The following is a 24,857-nucleotide window of genomic DNA, read 5'->3' as shown; positions in this document are numbered from 1 at the left end:
AACCAGAAGATAATCCTTTACAAAAGGTATATTGGCGACCTCTTCATTATATGGAGAGGGAGTCCAGAATCACTTCAAGAATGGGCTAAAGAACTTAACGTGCAGCATCAGTCCCTAAAATTCAAATTGAATTGGAGTGAGAAGGAAATAGAATTCCTGGACCTAAAGATCTATAAAGAAAACAACACATTGCAGACAACCCTCTATAAAAAGCCCACCGATAGAAATTCACTGCTGGAAGCTTCAAGCTGCCACCCTCCAGCTTTGAAGAAAGCACTCCTGAAGTTGCAGTTTATGAGAGTGACAAGAAATAACACCAAAAAAGACACTGCACAGATCCAGCAAGAAGAGATGGAACAGAACTTTAAAGAAAGAGGATATAAGAGCAAGGTCCTGAGAGAACAAAGGATTCAGGCTGGGATGGCAAAACAGAAGAACAAGGAGATAACAGAACCAAACAAAAAGAGGCTGACATTCACCACAACATATACAGCAGACAAGAATGAGTTTAACCGCATCTTGAAGCGCAATTGGGAAATACTACAAAGCGATGACATGTTACCCTTCAAAAATATGGAGGTACCATGGATTGGATACAGAAAATGGAAATCACTCAAAGATAGCCTTCAGATGACAGACCCAGTGCACTGCTACTCAAAATACTGGTTGAATAAGCAAACGACTAAACCGGGTTGCTACAGATGTAGCGGCTGTACAACATGTAACGGATTACAGGTGGGTAGATATTTCAATCACCCCAGGCACAAGAAGAAGTATTACCTTAAACACAGGGTCACCTGCACCACCCCATACATTGTATACCTGCTTTACTGCCCGTGTAGTTTGTTTTACGTAGGTAAGACCTGTGACAACTTAAGAACAAGGATGGCCAACCATCAGAGTGCCATATGACAAGCATTATGTATAGGAGACTCTAACCAACCGGTAGCACGACTTTTCCTAGAACGAGGTCATAACGTATCAGACTTATGATATCATATTATAGACCATGTACCTACACTCAGCCGTGGAGGAAATAGGAATAGGATACTCCTACAGAAAGAAACAAGATGGACTTTTGAATTGGACACTATTACCCCGAAGGGCCTTAATACGAAACTGGAATGGCATAGTTTCTTTTAAAGTTCCATTTGGATAACATAGCCTAACTGTTGCTCTGATAGTGGCAGGCTCTCCTTCTCTCTCTCTTTCTTTCTTTCTTTCTTTCTTTCTTTCTTTCTCTTTTTCTCTTCTTTCCCCTTATCTTTTTCTTTTCTCTCCTTTTTCTTTTCTTTTTCTATTTTTCTTCTTATTTCTTATTACATTTCCTATCTTCTTTCTAGTCTCACCTCTCTTCATTCTCCCTATAAATTTTGTGTACTTTTTTGTTTTTTCTATGTTTCTTATCGTAGGCTCTTTAGGTTTATTTTTGGTTTAATTTTTGCCCGTTTTCCTTATGTTTTTATTATTTATTTTTTATTTAATTTTTATTATTTATTTTTTATGTATTTATTTTCTATTTATATTTCTTTTTAATATTTTTTCTTAGTTTATTTCGAATTTACTTCTTGTTCCTCTGTGTATCTATATTAGTATTTTCATGCTATACCTCCTTTAAGCATATGTGAAATATTATATGCCTTGAGAGCGTGCAGCGAATATTATCAGCATAGTTATTAGCATTCATTGCTTAACATATTTATTAACGAATAGACGGTAGAACTGTTCTGCAAGTAATTAGTTGATCTTTTGTATGGTTTACAGACATTGTTAACATTGTTTAGTATTTACTTATTTAAAATACGGTCTAGTCAATTAGTTGTAGTGCATACTGATAGTATTTAGTCATTTGTTTTTAAGTAAAGTTTCGTAGCACAGGTGTTAGTTATGTCTAAAATTACATGGTAATGGTTATAGATAAATACTGGCAGGTCGCTAGGCAACGGACGCCATCTGATGGCACGCGCACCGGGCCACGCAACTGCTGGACTTCACATGTGGGTTGATTGTTAATGAGGTAAGAGGGTATTTAAATCCTTGCTTAAGGTTTGGTTAAATTGATTGTCTGAAGACGGGGAGTGTTTCCCCGAAACATTACACATAAGGGAATAAAGTGTTTCCACCCCTTGTTAAATCCGGTGAGTGCCTTCTATTTTTGTTATATTTACATATTTGTAGTGCACCCCGGTACAATAATGGTCGTCGAGAGTGCTAGGCCATACTGAACTTGTGTATATATATGTATATATATATATATATATATATATGGAGGTACAAGTAGAATGTGGCCACTCAGTACTCTGAGTAGACACAAGCGATACTCTATAAATGGCGCTAGTCGGGAAGGAGTAGGATATTAAAGGCAGCTATATAAGACAGATACTGGATGAGATGAGTAACCCCAGTCAGTAAGAGTAGATATGGGTACAAAGATTTTACAGCGCCTGTATATCCACTATGACAGAAACTATGTATAAAAATATGGATAAGAAATAATAAGCAGAACAGTTCATATAAGTCCTTAGGGTGTATTCAATCAGCGGTGAATCTCCAAACTTCAGCTGATATAAAGTAAAAGGTGGTATTCAATACGCTTACCAGATATTACCCCAATCTAATGAGGTAAGTATGCCGCACTGGGGGTATGTGTAGATAGTTGGATCTCCTCCTTGCATCCGAATAAGATGGCTATTCCAGTTTCGTTAGCCTCCTGGAGTATGTAGGGATGTGCTTCTGATGGTAAAGGTATCCCTTAAGCTTCCTGTGTAGATATGTGGTTAGCCTCTTGGAGTGCTTCTCTGTCTCGGTATAAACATATTTAAGCCCAGGGATCCAGGGTTCTGCCTCTTTCTACTGGTGCCCACAGTCTGGAAGTTTTTCAGTTTTTTCTCAGCCTTTATGTCGCTTCCCAGTGGGGAATGATAACAGCATGGACCGTGCAAGAAGGACTTCTGCGATGCCAAAATGCTTCAGGGAAGCTCCAGATCCTCCTTCACTGGTCAGAGCTCTGTGATTACCTTGTATCTAAGCCTCTGCAGACTGCCCCCTTATTTCAGTTCTTTTGACAGGCTTGCATTTTAGCCAATCTGTGCCGACTCCTAGGTAACTCCACGGATGTGAGCACAATGTTATCTATATGGCACACATGAACTAACTCCCTCTAGTTGGGAAAAACCTGCTGCAGAATAAATTTTATAATGAGTTGCTGGTCTCTGAATTACATGGATTATGAATCCTACAGTGTTCAAATATTGTACATTATATACAAAAAAAGAAAAATAGTGAATGTCACTATTTTTCTTTTTTTGTATATAATGTACAATATTTGAACACTGTAGGATTCATAATCCATGTAATTCAGAGACCAGCAACTCATTATAAAATTTATTCTGCAGCAGGTTTTTCCCAACTAGAGGGCGTTAGTTCATGTGTGCCATATAGATAACATTGTGCTCACATCCGTGGAGTTACCTAGGAGTCAGCACAGATTGGCTAAAATGCAAGCCTGACAAAAGAACTGAAATAAGGGGGCAGTCTGCAGAGGCTTAGATACAAGGTAATCATAGAGCTCTGACCAGTGAAGGAGGATCTGGAGCTTCCCTGAAGCATTTTGGCATTGCAGAAGTCCTTCTTGCACGGTCCATGCTGTTATCATTCCCCACTGGGAAGCGACATAAAGGCTGAGAAAAAACTGAAAAACTTCCAGACTGTGGGCACCAGTAGAAAGAGGCAGAACCCTGGATCCCTGGGCTTAAATATGTTTATACCGAGACAGAGAAGCACTCCAAGAGGCTAACCACATATCTACACAGGAAGCTTAAGGGATACCTTTACCATCAGAAGCACATCCCTACATACTCCAGGAGGCTAACGAAACTGGAATAGCCATCTTATTCGGATGCAAGGAGGAGATCCAACTATCTACACATACCCCCAGTGCGGCATACTTACCTCATTAGATTGGGGTAATATCTGGTAAGCGTATTGAATACCACCTTTTACTTTATATCAGCTGAAGTTTGGAGATTCACCGCTGATTGAATACACCCTAAGGACTTATATGAACTGTTCTGCTTATTATTTCTTATCCATATTTTTATACATAGTTTCTGTCATAGTGGATATACAGGCGCTGTAAAATCTTTGTACCCATATATATATATATATATAAATAATATGTATGTTTCTCAGGTGTATCATTGCCAGTGCCTCACCGCACGTCACTGAGTAAGTAAATTGAAGCGAGAAAATGCAGTTTGCAATGCCGCTCCTCTCGGTGGTCCTGTCCGCGTCTAGAAGGAGAAACTTTGTCTAACTACATTGACCATAAATCCTCCTGTCACTGCTTCATTGTGAACAAGAATTTACTGAAAAATCTGGAATGTCCGAGGCCATCCAGATTTTATTACAAGGACAGAGACTCCTATTTTGCTATATATCTTTTCACTTTACTGCAGACAGCACTTTAACGGACAGTAAATTTAAATAAACAATAAAGACAACAATGAATGTAACATAGAAACCAATGAAAACAAAGCTTGAGATGTTATGGATAAAATTGACCAATGAGAGAAGTCCAAGAATCCATAAAATGACCAATAACTGTAAACTCCTCCTCTTTTCTCTTTGCTGCTCACAGTGATAAGTATATTGTATTATTGTATTATAATAAAATATATATCTATTTTTTCTGTTATTATTGCCTTTTAGGATTTATATGAGTCTTTCATCTTTTATTTTTCAATCATTTTCAATAATGATCTCCTTGTGACTTGATTTATTTTATTTATTCCTTTATCTTCATTTGTTATTTATTATATTATATTTTTGTTAATTTATTTCATATCTTATTTCTATTCAATTACTAGTTTTTTCCTTTATTTATTTAATTTTATTGTTTCTCTTAGATTTTTGTACTCTTTTGCTCTGTTTCTTTTATAAATCACTCTATTTAGTTAGTTTCAGCCTTTTGTTTTATTACCCCCTTTTTTATTTACCTGTTCGTTTTCTCTTTGCTTTTCTCCTTATTTCTCCTATTAATTGCTTGCTGCTATAGTTTTCTTCTGATCTCCAGTTGCGGCCGCCATTTTGTTTTTTCTTCTTCTCTTCTCTGTCACGCATCCATCTTGCGTGACGTTTATTTCCCGCCCCTCTAGTCCTGTCAATCAAAAAGTTTCTTCTCCGCTATCAGTTTTACCTCAGATTTCGTCCGGTGCAGTAATTTATCCACAATAGCAACATTTGTTTCTCAATACATTTATATATATTGTTTCTTTCTCAACCATTTGGTCATATTTGTTTATTGATATTAGTAATATTAATCCCTGTCTCAATTTTATGAAGGTTAATTTCTAAGAAACTTTTTTAAAGCTAGGAATAGTTCTTTTATTATAAATTAGTTTAATACTTTTTAATTCAAACTACATTTATTTATTTAGGTAATTATTTATTTATTTATGATGTCTGAGGATAATAAGTCTCAGTATTCTGAGAAATCTGTTAGAGAATTGATTAATAGCTCTTTAGAGCCTTTTAAACAGCATATGATTCAATTTCAGTCTGCAATTAACTCTGTTAATGAGGTTAGAGATAATATTCCCAGAAAAGCTTCAGCTAAAAAGAGGCATTTGTCAAAAAATACTAAATCAAAATCTCATGATAAATCTCATGTTTCCTATAAAAGAGTTAAATCACGTCAGCTTTGCTCTGACATTTCCCAGCTTGCTTCACAGCGCAAATGTGTCATCAGACTCTGAAAGTGATTCTAATATTAATTCTAATATTAATTTTAAAAAGAGATTGAATAGGAAAAGAAAATTTTTAATTTCTTCTGATTCATCTGATAATCTGGATGTTTCAGATATGCAAATGGAGAAATATTATCCTGATTTTGAGGATCTTTCTAAAGATTCTTTTTTTTATGATTCAGTTGATAATTTTAATGATGTTTCTTCTTCTGAAGAAGAGTCTCCTAAAACAAAAAAATCCAGACTCATGCCAAAATCTAAGAAAGTAAAGCTTATTGATAATTTTGGGGATCCCTACACAGACCCTAATGACCTGGAACACCCTAGATCGTCTCAATGGAGGCCTTCTAGAAGGGTTTCAAAAATTTTAGATTTCTATATTCGTAGGCCTCTTTCCTCAAAAGCAAAAAATACTTTAAAGGCTGAATGCCCTCGTCCAGAGCTCCCTCACAACACCCATTTAACCCCTAATATTGATGTAAATTTACATGGATCCATATGTTTCTAGAGAATGGATTCAAAGATTAGTTTACTTACTTGGGGATGCCAATAGTTCCCTATCCACTCAAATAAGGAGATTACTTTTAAGATGTCTCGACCCAAAAATTTCAGATTTCGCCCCCACTGAAATGGGTCCTAAGGCTGATGGCCTTTTATTTGGAGACGCTGGTTTGCAACAACTTAGTTCATATGTAAATACTTGTAATAGTCTCAATAAAATCAAGACTAATACTAGAAAAAATTTTTATCAATCACAACCTTCTAAGGTTTTCCCCAGGGCTGGAAAAGGCAGGGACCGCTCATGATAAATCTCATGATAAATCTCATGTTTCCTATAAAAGAGTTAAATCACGTCAGCTTTGCTCTGACATTTCCCAGCTTGCTTCACAGCGCAAATGTGTCATCAGACTCTGAAAGTGATTCTAATATTAATTCTAATATTAATTTTAAAAAGAGATTGAATAGGAAAAGAAAATTTTTAATTCCTTCTGATTCATCTGATAATCTGGATGTTTCAGATATGCAAATGGAGAAATATTATCCTGATTTTGAGGATCTTTCTAAAGATTCTTTTTTTTATGATTCAGTTGATAATTTTAATGATGTTTCTTCTTCTGAAGAAGAGTCTCCTAAAACAAAAAAATCCAGACTCATGCCAAAATCTAAGAAAGTAAAGCTTATTGATAATTTTGGGGATCCCTACACAGACCCTAATGACCTGGAACACCCTAGATCGTCTCAATGGAGGCCTTCTAGAAGGGTTTCAAAAATTTTAGATTTCTATATTCGTAGGCCTCTTTCCTCAAAAGCAAAAAATACTTTAAAGGCTGAATGCCCTCGTCCAGAGCTCCCTCACAACACCCATTTAACCCCTAATATTGATGTAAATTTACATGGATCCATATGTTTCTAGAGAATGGATTCAAAGATTAGTTTACTTACTTGGGGATGCCAATAGTTCCCTATCCACTCAAATAAGGAGATTACTTTTAAGATGTCTCGACCCAAAAATTTCAGATTTCGCCCCCACTGAAATGGGTCCTAAGGCTGATGGCCTTTTATTTGGAGACGCTGGTTTGCAACAACTTAGTTCATATGTAAATACTTGTAATAGTCTCAATAAAATCAAGACTAATACTAGAATTTTTTTTTATCAATCACAACCTTCTAAGGTTTTCCCCAGGGCTGGAAAAGGCAGGGACCGCTTTTCCAGCTGTTATTCAAATGTATCCAGGTCTCATTTCCAAAATTATGCCACCTCCACTTCCTCCCATGCAAGTGTCCTTCAACAGAGGTTTCAGGAACTTCAGAAACCCTAGAAGACCATTTCAAGGTAAGTTCTCCCACCTTTATTTCCACAAATTTTTCTTAACAAAAAATAGGTGGCAGACTTATGTATTTTTTAACAGAATGGCAAAAAATTACATCAGACCCATGGGTCCTTCAGGCTGTATCCGGCCTTCCATTAGATTTCATTCAAATTCCTTTTCAGGCTTCTTGCCCTATTCCAATAAAATTTTCTCTAGAAGATCAATCCCTTTTAGATTCAGAGATTTTAGATCTTATAGAAAAGAATGATATAGAAATGGCACCTTCTCCAGAAGGCTCTTTCATCAGCAACATGTTTTTTGTAAAAAAGAAAGAAGGTTCATTCTGTCCTGTCATAAATCTAAGAGGATTAAACTGATTTCTTGTCTTCAATCACTTCAAGATGAAAGGTATTCATCTTTTAAGGGATTGTCTTTACAACAAAGATTAGCTTGTAAGGCTAGATATAAAGGATGCTTATCTTTCAGTTCCCATTCATCCAAATTTCAGAATTTTTTTAAGATTCCTTTGGAAAGACAATTTATGGCAATTTTCTTGTCTCCCTTTTGGCCTTTCTTCAGCACCATGGGCCTTTACAAAGATTCTAAAGCCAGTTACAGCTTGGTTGAGAAAATGGGGAATTCGTCTGATAATATACTTAGACGATATTTTTCTGATTCATCAATCCCCTATTGGTCTGAAGGATCAGTTATCTCTTACGATGAAACTCCTACAGAATTTAGGTTTTATTGTAAATTTCAAAAAATAAATTTTGGTTCCTTCCCAGGACTTGATTTTTCTTGGCTTCAACGTGGACACGGTTTCAGCTTCTCTCAGTCTTCCTATGGAAAAGATCAAAAGAATCAAGAAAGAAATTTATCTTCTAAAGAAAGACCTTTTTTCTATCCATTTACTAGCCAGAATTATAGGACTTCTTTCTTCTTCCATTCAAGCAATTTTTCCAGCTCCTCTTCATTACAGAGCTCTTCAAAGGTTAAAAATGTATTACCTTCGACAGGGTTTCTCTTATCAACACAAGATATCCTTATCCGAGGAAGCTTCGAAGGAATTTAATTGGTGGCTCTTAAATATAGAAGCATGGAATGGGAAAGCAATTTTCGGAAATTCTCCAGACTTAATAATAGAGTAAGACGCGAGCAAGTTAGGTTGGGGTGCAAAATGTGGTCCTCTGATTACAGGAGGAAAATGGTCTCCTTCAGAGAAACATCTTCACATCAATTGTTTGGAACTTCTGGCAGGAGCTTTTGCAGTTCAGAGTTTTGTCAAACGCAGTCATCCTATAACAATTCTTCGCATGGACAATGTATCCGCTGTCCGTTATATCAATCGTTTAGGACTCTGAGGCACTGCTTCAAAAATTTTATCAGATTTAACAATTTTTTTTATTCACGACTGTTTCTCAGAATATATCTATTCAAGCAGATATATTCCAGGGTTAAACAATCAGAAGGTAGATTGGGGATCCAGATACCTTAAAGACTTCAGCGATTGGAAATTGAATTCTTTAATTTTTCAGAGAATTCAATCTCTGAGAGGTCCTTTTTCAATCGATCTTTTTGCCTCTCGTCTGAATCATCAGATTTTCCCTTATTTCAGTTGGAGACCGGATCCTCAGGCCCTAGCAATAGATGCTTTTCTTCAACAATGGTCGATTTCGGGAGTATATGCCTTTCCCCATTCTCAATGATACTCCGGACCCTGCTCTTTGTCAAACGTCAGCAGATATCTCTTTTTAATAATAACTCCATTTTGGCAAACTCAAGTTTGGTACCCTCTTCTTCTGGAATTTTCATTTCTTGATCCAATTCTCCTACCATCCAAGTCAAATCTTCTAACAGACCCTTCAGGTCAATTCCATCCTCTAGTTCTTCAAGACAAACTTCATCTAATCGCCTGGATGATTTCAGGGGATCCTGGTCTGGTGATGGATTATCAGAAGAAGCTAGACTCCTCCTTCAAGATTCCTGGGATCCTGGAACCAAAAAATGTTATTTATCCTCCTGGCTTAAAAGGTCTAGCTGGTGCAATTTTAGACACCTGGATCCCATTTCAGCTCCTTTAAATCAAGTTATCAATTTTCTATCTTCGCTTTTTCAGTCTGGTTTAGCTTACAGATCCATATGTAGCTAGATCAGCTATTTCTGCTGGACATGAGTTACTTAATAATATTCCTATAGGTAAACATCCTACTATTTGTAGACTTTTAAAGTCTATTCGTCTTAAACGTCCTCCTTCTTCTAGATAGTCCTTCTTTTGGGATGTAGATTTAGTTATCTCTCTTTTTTAATTCTTGGACCAATAACGACAGTGGCGGCTCGTGGGTTATTCAAATGGGGGTTCACGGACCAGTTATGTAAAATAGTTATATATATATATATACACATACATACATATATATAATAAATACATATATATATATATATATATATATATATATATATATATATATATACATACACATTTAATATATATACACACACATAAGAAGATTGTGCAGCAATCTCTAAAATAAACACATACAAATTTATGTAATAACAAATACAGAGCTTTTGTGTCAGTATCTGCACCATAATTAGCATAGAACATGTATAAATATATGGCTCAGGGCTTGACAAATTTCTTTGAAATCTAGGAGCCAGCATTCTTTGGGCCCCCATAATATAAAATATTTATACAGGTATATTACATAACACAGTGGTCCGGGCCGGACTGGGACCAAAAATAGGCCCGGGCATTTTAAGGCAAAGCAGCCCACTCTCCCCCCCCCATTTTTTATTTAATAGCCCATATACACCCACTCATATTCCGCATGCCATACATAGACCCACCTACATGCACGCACACAACAAACATACACACACTCACCACACATACACCCTTTTACATGCACACACCCACCACACATACCCCCACTCACATGCACGCACACACCACACATACACCCACTCACATGCACGCACACACCACACATACACCCACTCACATGCACACACCACACATACACCCACTCACATGCACGCACACACCACACATACCCCCACTCGCATGCACGCACACACCACACATACACCCACTCACATGCACGCACACACCACACACATATATATATATATATACATACATACATACATATATATAATATATACATATATATATATATATATATATATATACACACATTTAATATATACACACACACACACACACACACACACATAAGAAGATTGTGCAGCAATCTCTAAAATAAACACATACAAATTTATGTAATAACAAATACAGAGCTTTTGTGTCAGTATCTGCACCATAATTAGCATAGAACATGTATAAATATATGGCTCAGGGCTTGACAAATTTCTTTGAAATCTAGGAGCCAGCATTCTTTGGGCCCCCATAATATAAAATATTTATACAGGTATATTACATAACACAGTGGTCCGGGCCGGACTGGGACCAAAAATAGGCCCGGGCATTTTAAGGCAAAGCAGCCCACTCTCCCCCCCCCCCATTTTTTATTTAATAGCCCATATACACCCACTCATATTCCGCATGCCATACATAGACCCATCTACATGCACGCACACAACAAACATACACACACTCACCACACATACACCCTTTTACATGCACGCACCCACCACACATACCCCCACTCACATGCACGCACACACCACACATACACCCACTCACATGCACGCACACACCACACATACACCCACTCACATGCACGCACACACCACACATACACCCACTCACATGCACGCACAAACCCCACATACACCCACTCACATGCACGCACACACCACACATACCCCCACTAACATGCACGCACACACCACACATACCCCCACTCACATGCACGCACACACCACACATACCCCCACTCACATGCACGCACACACCACACATACATCCACTCACATGCACGCACACCCACTCACATGCACGCACACACTACACATACACACACTAATATAGATTTTAATAAATAATAATAATTATATTATTATTTAATATTAAATATTAAATGAAGTACAAATATTGCCCACATTTATTAATATATTTTTGTAGGGTGTACAATATGACCTATGATATTATAGTTAATTACTTACTACATGCTGGCTTGCATATCAAACTTACTTTGTGCAAGACTTTCAGGGGGTGGGGATAAGGACTGAGGTGGAAAAAGGGATAATTATTTTAATATTAACAGCGATTAAGAGCAATAAATTATATAAAAATAAATTGTATGTGTGTATTTATATATACAGTATATATATACATATATACTGTATACACACACATGTAGCAGTCTATGAAAAATATATTGCACATCATTTTAACTGCAAAATTTTGATATTATGAACATTACAATTTTATTGACAGAGACTTAACAGTAAAAATTATATATATACTTATTAAACAAACAGCTTAAGCCTCTTGACTGTCAGAGAGGGCTGCATATCTGCTAGACAGTGCACTGCAGGCAGCCCTCTTTGACAATGAATGTGCTTAAACAACTTGTTCAAAAAGCTTAAAAAAAAAACTTGAAACAAGAAACGTATGGCTCACTCACAGCCTAGATATAATGACATTCCACAGGGCTGGGCTTCCCATCTTCTTTCTCCCTCGGCTCTTACTTTGATGCCTCTGTCTCTGAGCTGAGCAAAGATGCCCCTCCCCCACCCACAGCACCACGGACAGAGAGAGCTGAGCTCAGTGACAGCTCATAAAAAACAGACACACAGCTACACTTCTAAAAAGTAACACTGCGCAGAGTGCACTGGGAGCCTGGGAGGGAAGGAAGTCACTGACTGCAGGAAGTGTCACTGCCTCTGCGCAGCGCTTCCTTTCCTCTGTTCTGCAATGAATGCTGCTTACAAATCATCTAACACCCACTCACCCAGGCAGGCTGACAATTAAAAATAAATACATAACGTACAGCCTGCATTAGCCTGCCTCTCCAGTCTTTACTTGTAACTGTGATATAATGCTAGGTCTGACGGACATATACAAACAGCAGCCTGCTGATGCTCTGCTTGTTGGCCCCCAGAGCCCCACCGCTGTAGTAGTTCTGTCCCTGCTGGCTGCCGCTATGTCAATAATTAAAGTTAACTCAGTCAAGACTTACTAACTTGGTGACCGTGACTGCAGGCTGCCTCCCGGGCCTCGCCCTCTTCTCTCCTGCTGCTACATGCGGGGTGCGCTACACTGTTGTACCTCGTCTCTGAACGGAAGCCCACGATGCTCCTCCTGCTCCTCCTCCCACACACACAGCTCTTAGTGTGTGAGTGTCACGTGACAGCTGGCTCCCGCACACTAAGAGCTGTGCTCTTAAGAAGGCTATGGGCTGGCCTGTAGGTGGCGCTGCAGTCAATGCAGTTTTAAAGTGGAAAGTGCTTTTGCCTATACTTCTATCCATCGCACTGCACAGCATGTGAGATAGATAGAAGTATTAGGCAAAAGCCCATTCCACTTTCACTGACCCTTTAGATTTAAAAAGTGCAATTTTAATGTTTTATATTAAAAACACAGTGGAGCCTGAAAGATTTTTTTATTTAATAAAAAAAAGGTTTAAAAAATTAATATTTTTTTTTTATTTCTCACTCTTTTTTTTTCTTTTTTTTTTTCTGTCTATCAGGGGTCGGGGGGGTCAGGTTTGGGTCATGGGGTGCACGTGCTCAAGTGCTCCTATAGAGGAGCCTCCACTGAATAACGATAATTTAAATCCTAAACAACTTACTGTCAAATTGACTACTCTGTTATGTCTTTCATATTGTAAAAGAGTTTCTGATGTTAAGGCTATTGATTTAAATTCTAAGTCTTTTTCACCTCAGGGCGTAATTTTTTCTATTTCTCGTAGAACTAAGCCTTTATCTTCTTCTATTTTTTATCCTTACTTTTATGAACATCCTAAACTTTGTGTTGTCCTTTGTCTCAAAGAATATGAATAAAGAACTTCTCTTCTCAGATCGTCTTGTTCTGATTTCTTATGCTCCTCCTCACTTACCTGTTGCTTCTCCTACTATCAGTAGATGGGTGAAATGGGTTATGACTCAAGCTGGTGTTGACAATAACTTCTCTTCACATTCTATTAGAGGAGCTTCTGCTTCTAAAGTATTTTCTAAATCTGCTTCCCTTCAAGACATTCTCAATGCTGCTGATTGGTCATCAGATTCAGTTTTTAGACAATTTTATTTTAAACCTATTCATTCTATCCCTTTTAATTTAGTTTCTTACGTTTTTGCTTTAAACTAGCAAAATAGGAGTCTCTGTCCTTGTAATAAAATTCCGATTATCCTAGCTTTGTGAAGGAATAATCTAGATTTTATTAAAGAGACAGAGACGAGTATTTTCCCACCACATTTATATATTATTATGTTTGTATTATGTCTTTACCCTCCCTACATTAAAGGTTTTATTACAATTATTAATATATTTTTTTCATGTTTTGTTCTAGTGCAAAATTCTTCTTCAGGATTTCCGGGAACCTTCTGAGCCTACTAGACTGGTACTTCAATCAACCTTTCCAGGACTTGATTCGACTTCAAGCAAGTTTTCATCTGTTCCAAGTTCTAAAAAGATTCTTGTTCTTCAATCAAGATTGTTTTTCTTCAGTTCTTGGGCTTTTGTTTTATTTTTCTGGTAATATCTTCAGTATGTTGCGCATCAAAGATCAAAGAGGAGGAGTTTACAGTTACTGGTCATTTTATGGATTCTTGGACTTCTCTCATTGGTCAATTTTATCCATAACCTCTCAAGCCTTGTTTTAATTGGTTTCTATGTTATATTCATTGTTGTCTTTATTGTTTATTTAAATTTACTGTCCATTAAAATGCTGTCTGCAGTAAAGTGAAAAGATATATAGCAAAATACTCGTCTCTGTCTCTTTAATAAAATCTAGATTATTCCTTCACAAAGCTAGGATAATCGGAATTTTCCTACCTGTAGCGCTAAAGTGGTATATCACATCAAAGAAACAGATCCTACAACCTACGTGACGTAAGAGGAGTCACATGATCGGATACACACGATCCACAGGAGTCGCAAGAAGTTTCTCCTTCTAGACACGGACAGGACCGCCGAGAGGAGTGGCATTGCACATCGCATTTCCTCGCTTCAATCTGGTACTTTTAACATACGGTTGCCCATCAAAGTTTCTCCTTATAGATGCAGAAAGCTAAACAGAGTGTAGATGATACACCCAGAGAACAACTACTTAACTACAGAGTTAAACAAACTAATAAGAAACACCAAGGGCGAGATTACATATGCGGCGCAAGCGTCAGCCCAACTGCCGAAACCTGTGCCGCCCGTAATTTCACATCGCACATTGGGGAATCACATATACGGCGCCGGCAGTTCATAAAGTGCCGTAAGTTGGATAAACTAGCAGTCCAGAAATGAGCGTAAATACAAATACTAAACAGAGTGTAGATGATACACCCAGAGAACAACTACTTAACTACAGAGTTAAACAAACTAATAAGAAACACCAAGGGCGAGATTACATATGCGGCGCAAGCGTCAGCCCAACTGCCGAAACCTGTGCCGCCCGTAATTTCACATCGCACATTGGGGAATCACATATACGGCGCCGGCAGTTCATAAAGTGCCGTAAGTTGGATAAACTAGCAGTCCAGAAATGAGCGTAAATACAAATTTCTGGAGTCGCCAGTGACTTACGGCTCTTTAGAAACTGCTGGCGACTAAGAAAAAAAAAAAGGCCAATTTTCTGTAAAAGTCTAACTCGCATCCCAAAAAGAAAAACCCCTATATCCGCCATCAAAGCCACATCGGAACTAATAATAAATGTATTAACCCCTAAACCGACAACCCCCCACAATGCAATATGCCTAATTAAACGATTAACCCCTAATCCCCTATTAACCCACATAGCGATATACCTAGTAAATGTATTAACCCCTAAATCCGCTAAAAACATCGCAAACTACCTAATAAATGTATTAACCCCTAATCCGCCATTAACCCACATTGCAAAGTCCCAATTAAAACTATTAACCCCTAATCTGCCATTAAACCACATTGCAAAGTATCTATTAAAACTATTAACCCCTAATCCGCCATTAACCCACATCGCAAAACAAACCTTATAAATCTATTAACCCCTAATCCGCCAAACCCACACAACGCAATAATCCTAATAAAACTAATAACCTCTAAACCGCAAAACCCACACAACGTAATAATCCTAATAAAACTATTAACCACTAATCCGCCAAACCCCCACAACGCAAGTACCCTATATAACCTTTTAACCCCTAATCCGCCAAACCCCCACAACGCAAATAACTAATTTAATTACTAAGCACCCTAACCTAACACCCACTAAATTAACCCCAAATTACATAAAATAATAAAATACGAAATTATAATTAAAATAAAAAATCCTAACAGTGCTTAGAAAAATAAACCTAACATCAAATTAAAATAAATAAATCTAAAATTACCAAAAATAAAAAAGTCTAACATTACAGAAAATAATAAACAAAATTATCCAAAATAAACAAATTAAACCTAATACCTATGAAAATAAAAAGCTCCCCCAAAATAAAAACACCCTCTAATCTAATGCTAAACTACCAATAACCCTTAAAAGGGCTTTTTATAGGGTATTGCCCTAAGTCAAACAGCTCTTTTTGCATTTAAAAAAACAGTAAAACCCACCACCCACCAAACCCCCCAAAATAAATAAACCTAACACTAAAAAAAACTAAACTACCCATTTGTATGGGCATTGCCCTTAAAAGGGCATTCATCTCTTTTACTGCCCTTAAAAGGGCATTAAGCTCTTTTAAGAGTGCCCATTAAAACCCTATTCTAAAAAAAAAAAAAATCCTAACTCTAACCCCCAAATAGGTACTCATGATTCCTAAAGTCTGGCGGAGAAGGTCCTGTTCCAGGCGGTAAAGTCTTCTTCCAAGCGGCCAACATCTTTATCCAGGACCAAGCCGGCGCAGGGCGGAGATGAGCATGGAGCAGGACCAGCGACCGCGGAGCCATGGAGCGTAGAGGATCCACTTTGTACGATCACCGCCGTACACTGAATAGTGAATTCAAGGTACGCGTTTAAATATGGCATCCCTTGCATTCCTATTGGCTGATTTGATTCTTCAAATTCAAATCAGCCAATAGGATGAGAGCTACTGAAATCCTATTGGCTGTTCAAATCACTAACCCGACGACCCTAAAATGCTATTGCACAATTGTACCACTTGTAATCTAGCCCTATATTATTTTAAACTCTATTGCACTATAGCTTATTGAGATTCTGTTTAGAATTAAATTTTACAATTTCTGCATAAACTGTATAACATAATGGAGTAATATTTAAAGGGATACTAAACCAAATTTTTTTCTTTAATGATTCAGATAGAGTATGCAATTTTAAGCAACTTTCTGATTTACTCCTATTATCAATTTTTCTTCGTTCTCTTTCTATCTTTATTCAAAAAGCAGAAATGTAAAGTTTAGGAGCCGGACCATTTTTGGTCCAGAACCTGGGTTACGCTTGCTTATTGGTTGGCAAAATGTAGCCACCAATAAGCAAGCACTATCCAGGGAGTTGAACCTAAAATAGGCCGGCTACTAAGCTTTACTTTCTTGCTTTTTAAATAAAGATAGCAAGAAAACGAAGAAAAAATTATAATAGCAGTAAATTAGAAAATTGCTAAAATCTGCTCTATCTGAATCATTAAAGAAAAAAATTTGGGTTTAGTATACCTTTAATAATTAATGTTAATGTAATGGTTATTTTGCATTTGTGCTAATAAGTTCTAAAAAAAAAACAAAAACCACAAACCAGTAACATAGGTAAGATCCAAGTCAAATCCATCCTTCTGATAACGTCTTTTGTTTTCAGACACCTGGAAAATATAATTTATAAATAATAATAAGGTTAACAGATTATACTGCACTGAATTTCAAACTGAACTAGGGTCAAATGACTTACCATCCTCCGAGTGACCTTTTCGAGTTGTCTTTTCTGAGAGGCAAGGCGGAAGATTCGTATCAAGATGATTATTCTCAATGCTCGGAGAAAATTGACCATTCTGAAGAAAAATAAAGTTTCCTTAAATATGTTATGTTTAATAATTACTGTGTAAAGTTTATATTATAGTATTGATTCCTGTTATTAAAGTGGCAGTGCACTATAACATTGTGTTTCCATGAATGTGTTCCCAAAGAGTTGTTATAGTAGCTGCAGAGTATAAAATGCATGGGGCATTGCTCATTTAGGTTTATTTTTGTATATAAAATAACTGTTTTTGCTAATTTAAGCCTCACTCCATTGATCAAACAATTCTGAGCCTGAGAGAATAGCAGACCTTGTATTCTTATCCATCTCTCTATACAGTAAGGGCAACTTATTTTATGTTTTTTTGTATACACAATGACCAACATGAGTCATATATGAGTTCCTATCACTTCCAACCTACACTGGGAACTTGATTGTTCTGGCTGCCACTTGTTTTCGTGGCATTTCTGTTGAAATTGCTAATGAATTCACATATTCAATATAGATGGTAGCTTCAACAGGTTACAACAGCTATTTCAAATGACAAAATAAATGTAAAGGGGCTATTCATAAACAACTTGATACACTTCAGCAGGTAAAAAAATAAAGGAAAATTTACAGTACAATGTTCTTTTAAAGGGACATTAATCCCCATTTTTTTCTTTCATGATTCAGATAGAGGATACAATTTTAAACAACATTCCAATTTCCTTCTGTTAGCTAATTTGCTTCATTCCTTAGATATCCTTTGTTGAAGAAAAAGCAATGCACATTGGTGAGTCAATCACACAAGGCATCAATGTACAGCCACCAATCAGCGGCTACTGAGCATATCTAGATATGCTTTTCCACCAAGGCTACCAAGAGAATGAAGCAAATTAGCTTATATAAGTAAATTAGAAAGTTGTTTAAAATTGTATGCTGTTTCTAAATCATGAAATAAATAATATGGGCTTCATATCCATTTAAGGGAGTATTTGGAGGGGGCATCTGGCCACAGCAGACTGCATACTATAACATTTCAGTGTGGCCCTCCTATCCTTACGTAGACTCCCCAGCTCATATGTGTGCAGAACCTGCTAGGGGCCATACACATCATAATTGTGTTCTGAGGGTCTGAATGTTAGGATTGCCGGCTGTCATCCACAAACATATTGGACAATCAGCAGGTGATTGGGGGAAATGGAAGCCACTGCAAGTTTTATGTCCATATTAGATTTCAGGTCAGACCCACCGCCCTAATACTACTGTCAACTATATGCCCAAATCAGACCTCAGATCAGACCAACAGCATCTCACTTCAGAGCTATACTGATAAAAGACCTCAAATCAGACCCCTGTATTTATATGTATATACTTATATCAGACCTTACATGATAACCCTTCCACTGAAGCCCCTTGTCAGTTACATACTCACATCAGACCCCTGTATTTATATGTATATACGTATATCAGACCTTACATGATAACCCTTCCACTGAAGCCCCTTGTTAGTTACATACTCACATCAGACCCCTGTATTTATATGTATATACTTATATCAGACCTTACATGATAACCCTTCCACTGAAGCCCCTTGTCAGTTACATACTCACATCAGACCCCTGTATTTATATGTATATACTTATATCAGACCTTATATGAGAACCCTTACACTGAAGCCCCTTGTCAGTTACATACTCACATCAGACCCCTGTATTTATATGTATATACTTATATCAGACCTTACATGAGAACCCTTCCACTGAAGCCCCTTGTCAGTTACATACTCACATCAGACCCCTGTATTTATATGTATATACTTATATCAGACCTTACATGAGAACCCTTCCACTGAAGCCCCTTGTCAGTTACATACTCACATCAGACCCCTGTATTTATATGTATATACTTATATCAGACCTTACATGAGAACCCTTCCACTGAAGCCCCTTGTCAGTTACATACTCACATCAGACCCCAGATCAGACCCATAGCCCTGAAGCACCTGTCAGCTATATACCTCCATAAGACGTTAGATCAAACCCAATCAGTTAAGTGGCCATGTTTTATATATATATATATATATATTTACTGAAATACCTAACAGTCTGGTTAAATACTGGACACTTGGTAACCCTACTGAAAAAGTGTTCACATTGCATGCAGTCTTGTTAGCTTCTTGAATCTGGACAGATACTTGGGGCACATAAAGCTGTTGTGTTCCAGACTGAAATTCTAACTAAAACAAAAACAGTAATTTCTTCAATGCATGTAGAGACGTTATTCTATATATCATGTGTTGGCCAAATATCTTCAATAAAAAGGCATCTCAAAAGCTCTTTGAACAAATAATATATCACACAATAAGACATACTACATGTAGGAGACTTATATTTGGACACTGACAAGTTCTAAAGGTTAAGAACTATGCAGATAACATTTACTTTTTTATGCATTTTCTTTAAGTACACTAACAAATATATATTATGTATCATTAAATGGAGCATAGGAAACCATCCAATAAACACTGTATGCTGTACTTTGTAATTTTCATTAAAAGCAAACCTTCAGCCAATACCTTGGGATATTTGTTGCGCCACTGAAGTCCGTAAAGGCATATACCAAAGTAATGAGCAATGTAATAACAACGATCGCCGCATCAAAAATGTTTAGCTTGGAACTGAAATACTGCTGAAATCTGTAATGCAAAAAGCAATTATAGTAAGAGTAAAAACAAGTAGCTCTTGCCTTCTTACTACAGGTGAATATTCTATGACCCTGACCTAATATAGTTTATTACTTTAGCATTAAACCCTAAGCTGTCAGAGAAGGCTGCACTGCACAGCTCTATAATGTGTTGCAGCAAAATCAGTATTTCATTTGTGTATAATTTGTCACTAACATTTCAGAAAATACAACTGGCAGAAAATGGACTGATCTCTAAACAGCAGAAACTCTGAAAGAGAGCTAAGGTTGTACACAAACATATGTAGACAGAAATACAGTAAACATTTGGCATGCAAACGCTAAAAGAAAAAAATATACTGTACGAATAAAATAAATTTATAGCTGCTATAATTTTGTAGGTAACTATATAAAAAGTATATTAAAAAATCAGCGATACAAATACGTATCTAATAATGGACCTGATTACATGTGGCGTGCTAATGCTAGCGAGGGACATGATAAGCAATAACACTGGACCATGCTGACATTTGTGCACAACTTGATATTACAAGTCCATGGTAAATCATATTTACCATTGAAGGTTTACATTACTCTAGCGCACCCATTACTTTTAATGGATATCCCGACCTTGCTAAATAGAGCTGATATTACAAGTTGAAAGTTATAGGTTGCGATCGAGCAAAAACCCAAATAGCTCTAGCGTATTTGTGAGACTTGAAATAAGTGTAAGGGTTAAAAAGTTTTTTTTCCACAAAACACATGTAAAACTTGGCAAGGTGCTTGACTGAAACAGGCTCCAATGTACATATATATGTGTGTATATATATATATATATATATATATATATATATATATATATATATATATATATATGTGTGTGTGTGTGTATGTATACATGTGTGTATGTATGTATTTATGTGTATACATGTGTATTTATATGTTTATGTGTAAATATGTATGTGCACACATACATACACATATATACATATATATATATATATATATATATATATATATTATATATTATATATATACTTTTGAGCCCTTTACAATCAAATACCTTGAAACATGCAATATCATTTTTAATCAATTTTAATATGTTTTTTATGTTTTTTAATAGAAATACTTGACTTTCCTATGTTCTTCACTTAATTTAAAATGTTTCTATATATTCATCTAGATAAATAGGAATAGATATACAGTATACTTACAAAAAAATTCAGACATATGTAAAAATATATTTTTAAGAATAAAAAGAACAATTTAAAGTATTTCTAATGCACCTTTGGCTTTAGTGTAGTTGGTCTAGCACAGCTTCGGATTAATGCGCAAACGATAGATAGAAATAGCTATCTTTAGCACTACCCATAGAAGTCTATGGGGAGAGCGTGTTAGCTGAAGTCCTGAAGTTAGCGCACCTGACTATTTCGCTCATGCTAACTTTTTAATTTCAGCTTGTAATACCAGCACTAACCCAAGAACAATAATTTTTTCTCTTGAGTGTAGTTAGCACTCATGAGTGATAACAAATGATCACTTCACTTGTAAGCTGGCCCTATGTATTTATTAATGTTTAAAAAAAATACAGTAAAAACATGTTAAATGCCAGATTAAATTACTATTGTCCATAGGCTAGCAAATATACAAAGCAAAAACAATACTGATTTCCCAGCACAAACTAAAGACAAAAATACTTGCCCAGTCTAGAGACTTAAGCCCCCATTTATCAAGCTGTGTATTCTGCTCTGGGGTCCCATCGCTGCAGCCAAAAGATAGGAAGCAGCGTTCATCAGACCACAGTTTCCTAACCCGTATGACAGCTATTAGCTGGTGGATTAAATCACCCTGCTATGTTGGCCCAGGGGTTACTGACAACCCCCTACTCGGGCGCCATTGGGTTAGCATGAGGAGGGGCGCCATTGTACAAGAAAATACTTATGCAATGTTAAAGTGATGGTAAATCCTAGCGTTTGTGAAATGCTAGGATTTACCATTGGAACAAATAAAGGGGACTTTCAGTCATGAAGTATAAAATATTTCATGCTGACAGTTCTTTCATTTGTCTGAAGCGTTCGCCGCGCTGAGCACCTCAGGCAGCCCACGGCAGAATGCTATTTTGCTGTAAGGGGAATTTTCCACCGCTTAGCCAACAGTCATGCTAGCTATCCAAAATGGCCCGCACGGCTATTGTGTATGATATTGCCGGGTGGACAGTATCGCGGGAGCAAACACTGTCCGTCCGGGAGTTGATAAATAACGGCCTTAGAATCTCTCCAAACTCCTGATTAGTGTCTGGCCAGACTATACCGTGTTCATGTTCCTGTTAGTCTGCCCAGACACTAATCAGGAGTTTGGAGAAAATCTCTAAAGACAATAATTATTTTATCTGTGATTGTGTTTCTACTGTATTTTTTAAACATAAATATGTACATTTTGTATATTTATATGTAGAGTTGTCTTTTTTATATCTAGAGAGAAAAGCAAGCAATGAAATCTGAGAGGCAAAGATGTGACAAGAGTAACGGAAAGTCACCCTATCTATCTTTCATCGGCCATAAATAATTTAGTCATACGTATTATCTGTCACCTTTTTAAGTCTAAACAATACACACTGGAAGTAGTTATCCTCCCAACTTCACAATTTACATATATTTGGTTTACATTCCCTGTATATTACATTTTTATTATTGTGCTATTCTTTACATTATTATTATTATCATAATTTATTTGTACAGTGCGATCAGATTCCACACTCAAATTTATATCAACTGTAATTGTTATACTGAGAGATACTTTGTTTAATTTAGATGTACAATAAAGTTTTACAATTTTTCAAACACACAATCCCTATGGTAACATAAAATTTCTGAAGTTAAATGCAATCAATGAAATATGGGATATGTCTTTTGTTAGCATCTGGCTATGGGAAGGAATATCAGAAAATAAAGAAAAATGAGTTCCAAATGTCAATGTGAGTATCTTAAAACTTTACCAGAATGCTTCCCATAAACTGATTAAGTGATTAGCTTTTAAATTGATATTTTATATATGTTTTAAGAACAGTCTCACATGTTTAAACATGCAAACTTCCTTAAAATTAAAGAGACACAAACTGAGCACTATTGTCATTTTTTTTTTATTTATGCTCTTTCAAAAAAATGTATCTAGTTTTATAATCTAATTTAGCATCCAAGTTTTCCCACCAATTATTAAAACTAAAACATGATTTCTCAATCAGTTGATTTTTGGAATTGTGTTGATTTTTTTTTTTTTAAATCTTTTAATGAAAATAATTAGCTGAAAGTTCAGTAAAAACAAGCATTGTTGTCTGAGACAGAAGAGCTCAGTGGAAGAAAACATAATTAAACACATGCTTAGTAGTAATTTGGCAGCAGAGGTTTGTGTGAATTGTAGTCCCAGGTATAATTCTGTATGGTGCTGTAGCCTGGGCGACTATATATTTGAAAATAAACACACACACACACACACACATTACACAAACCCTTCAAACACACCACGCATAGGGGCCAATTTATCCATGTCTGTCCGACATGATATGCTGTAGCATATCATGTCCGAAAGACTGCTGAATACCGACAGCATACGCTGCCGGAATTTAACATTGCACAAGCAGTTCGCCAGATCTGCTTGTGCAATGCCGCCCCCTGCAGATTCACAGCCAATAGGCCGCTAGCAGGGGTGTCAATCAGCCCGATTGTATAGGATCGAGCGGATTGCAGACCGCAGTCTCAGAGGCAGCGGACTAGTTATGGAGCAGCGGCGTGGAAACAGTAGCATCAAGCTCCATTCGGAGCTTGATAATTCGGCCCCATACTATACACTATACAAACCCTACACACACATCATACAGACACTACACATACACATTCTACATATGCACTTAGAAACTCAATGGTAGCATGTGGGTATGATATTAATGGCATTTTACAGATCTACAGTAATGTAAAAAAAACTGGTATCTGTTGCTCTTTATTTCTCAGAAATCTACAGAACCACACGCAGTGAAGAAAGGAAACAGTTTGGGATATCACTCACTTACCCTTCAACAAAGATATGTAGAAGCACATCAATGAGGAAGAAGAAGGATATTGCTAAAGAAATTGCTGAAACAAGAGCACTTGTCTGTGGATTTTTGTCGCTGACAGATAGATCTACGATTACCAGCACAAAGTCTACAATGATGAGAACAACACCAAACACCCTGAAAAAAATAAGAATGACAAAAGTAAGATCATATGTTACTAGTTATGTACTCACTGATTTAAATGACAAGGACATTTTTTAAAGGGATATTCAAGTGTAAAAGAGAATGAGCATATTTTGCTGTCATATAATATACATGTATATATTTTGAAAAGCTTACATCTAACTTGTGCACATTTTAAACACTGTTTGAGACAACCCAGAGCAAATGTAGCCTTTCAAAGATGAAAAAATAAAGAGAAAGTTCTCTCATACATTATGGGCTAGACTACAAGTGGCTAACTTTTGCGTGCCAGTGATACAGTTTTTATCGGCTTTTTGCACACAACAGAAATAGCGCTCGTATTACA

The 24,857-nt window shown here is 36.6% G+C and overlaps 1 protein-coding gene across 3 annotated transcripts in view; it reads right to left on the bottom strand.

The window, feature by feature from the left end:
• Positions 1–24,857, bottom strand: part of LOC128654469 (phosphatidylinositol 3,4,5-trisphosphate 3-phosphatase TPTE2) — a 219,746-nt gene that overhangs the window by 55,028 nt on the left and 139,861 nt on the right. For all 3 annotated transcript variants that reach the window (XM_053708395.1, XM_053708396.1, XM_053708397.1), the window contains 4 exons: positions 24,344–24,505; positions 20,174–20,293; positions 17,548–17,647; positions 17,398–17,461 (listed from right to left, as the gene is read on the bottom strand). In XM_053708395.1, the coding sequence (XP_053564370.1) occupies positions 17,398–17,461; positions 17,548–17,647; positions 20,174–20,293; positions 24,344–24,505 (446 nt within the window). The remainder of the gene's footprint in view (positions 1–17,397; positions 17,462–17,547; positions 17,648–20,173; positions 20,294–24,343; positions 24,506–24,857) is intronic.

This window comes from Bombina bombina, chromosome 3 (assembly GCF_027579735.1).
Source record: "Bombina bombina isolate aBomBom1 chromosome 3, aBomBom1.pri, whole genome shotgun sequence".
NCBI lineage: Eukaryota > Metazoa > Chordata > Amphibia > Anura > Bombinatoridae > Bombina > Bombina bombina.
This window is presented reverse-complemented; position numbering and strand designations above follow the sequence as displayed.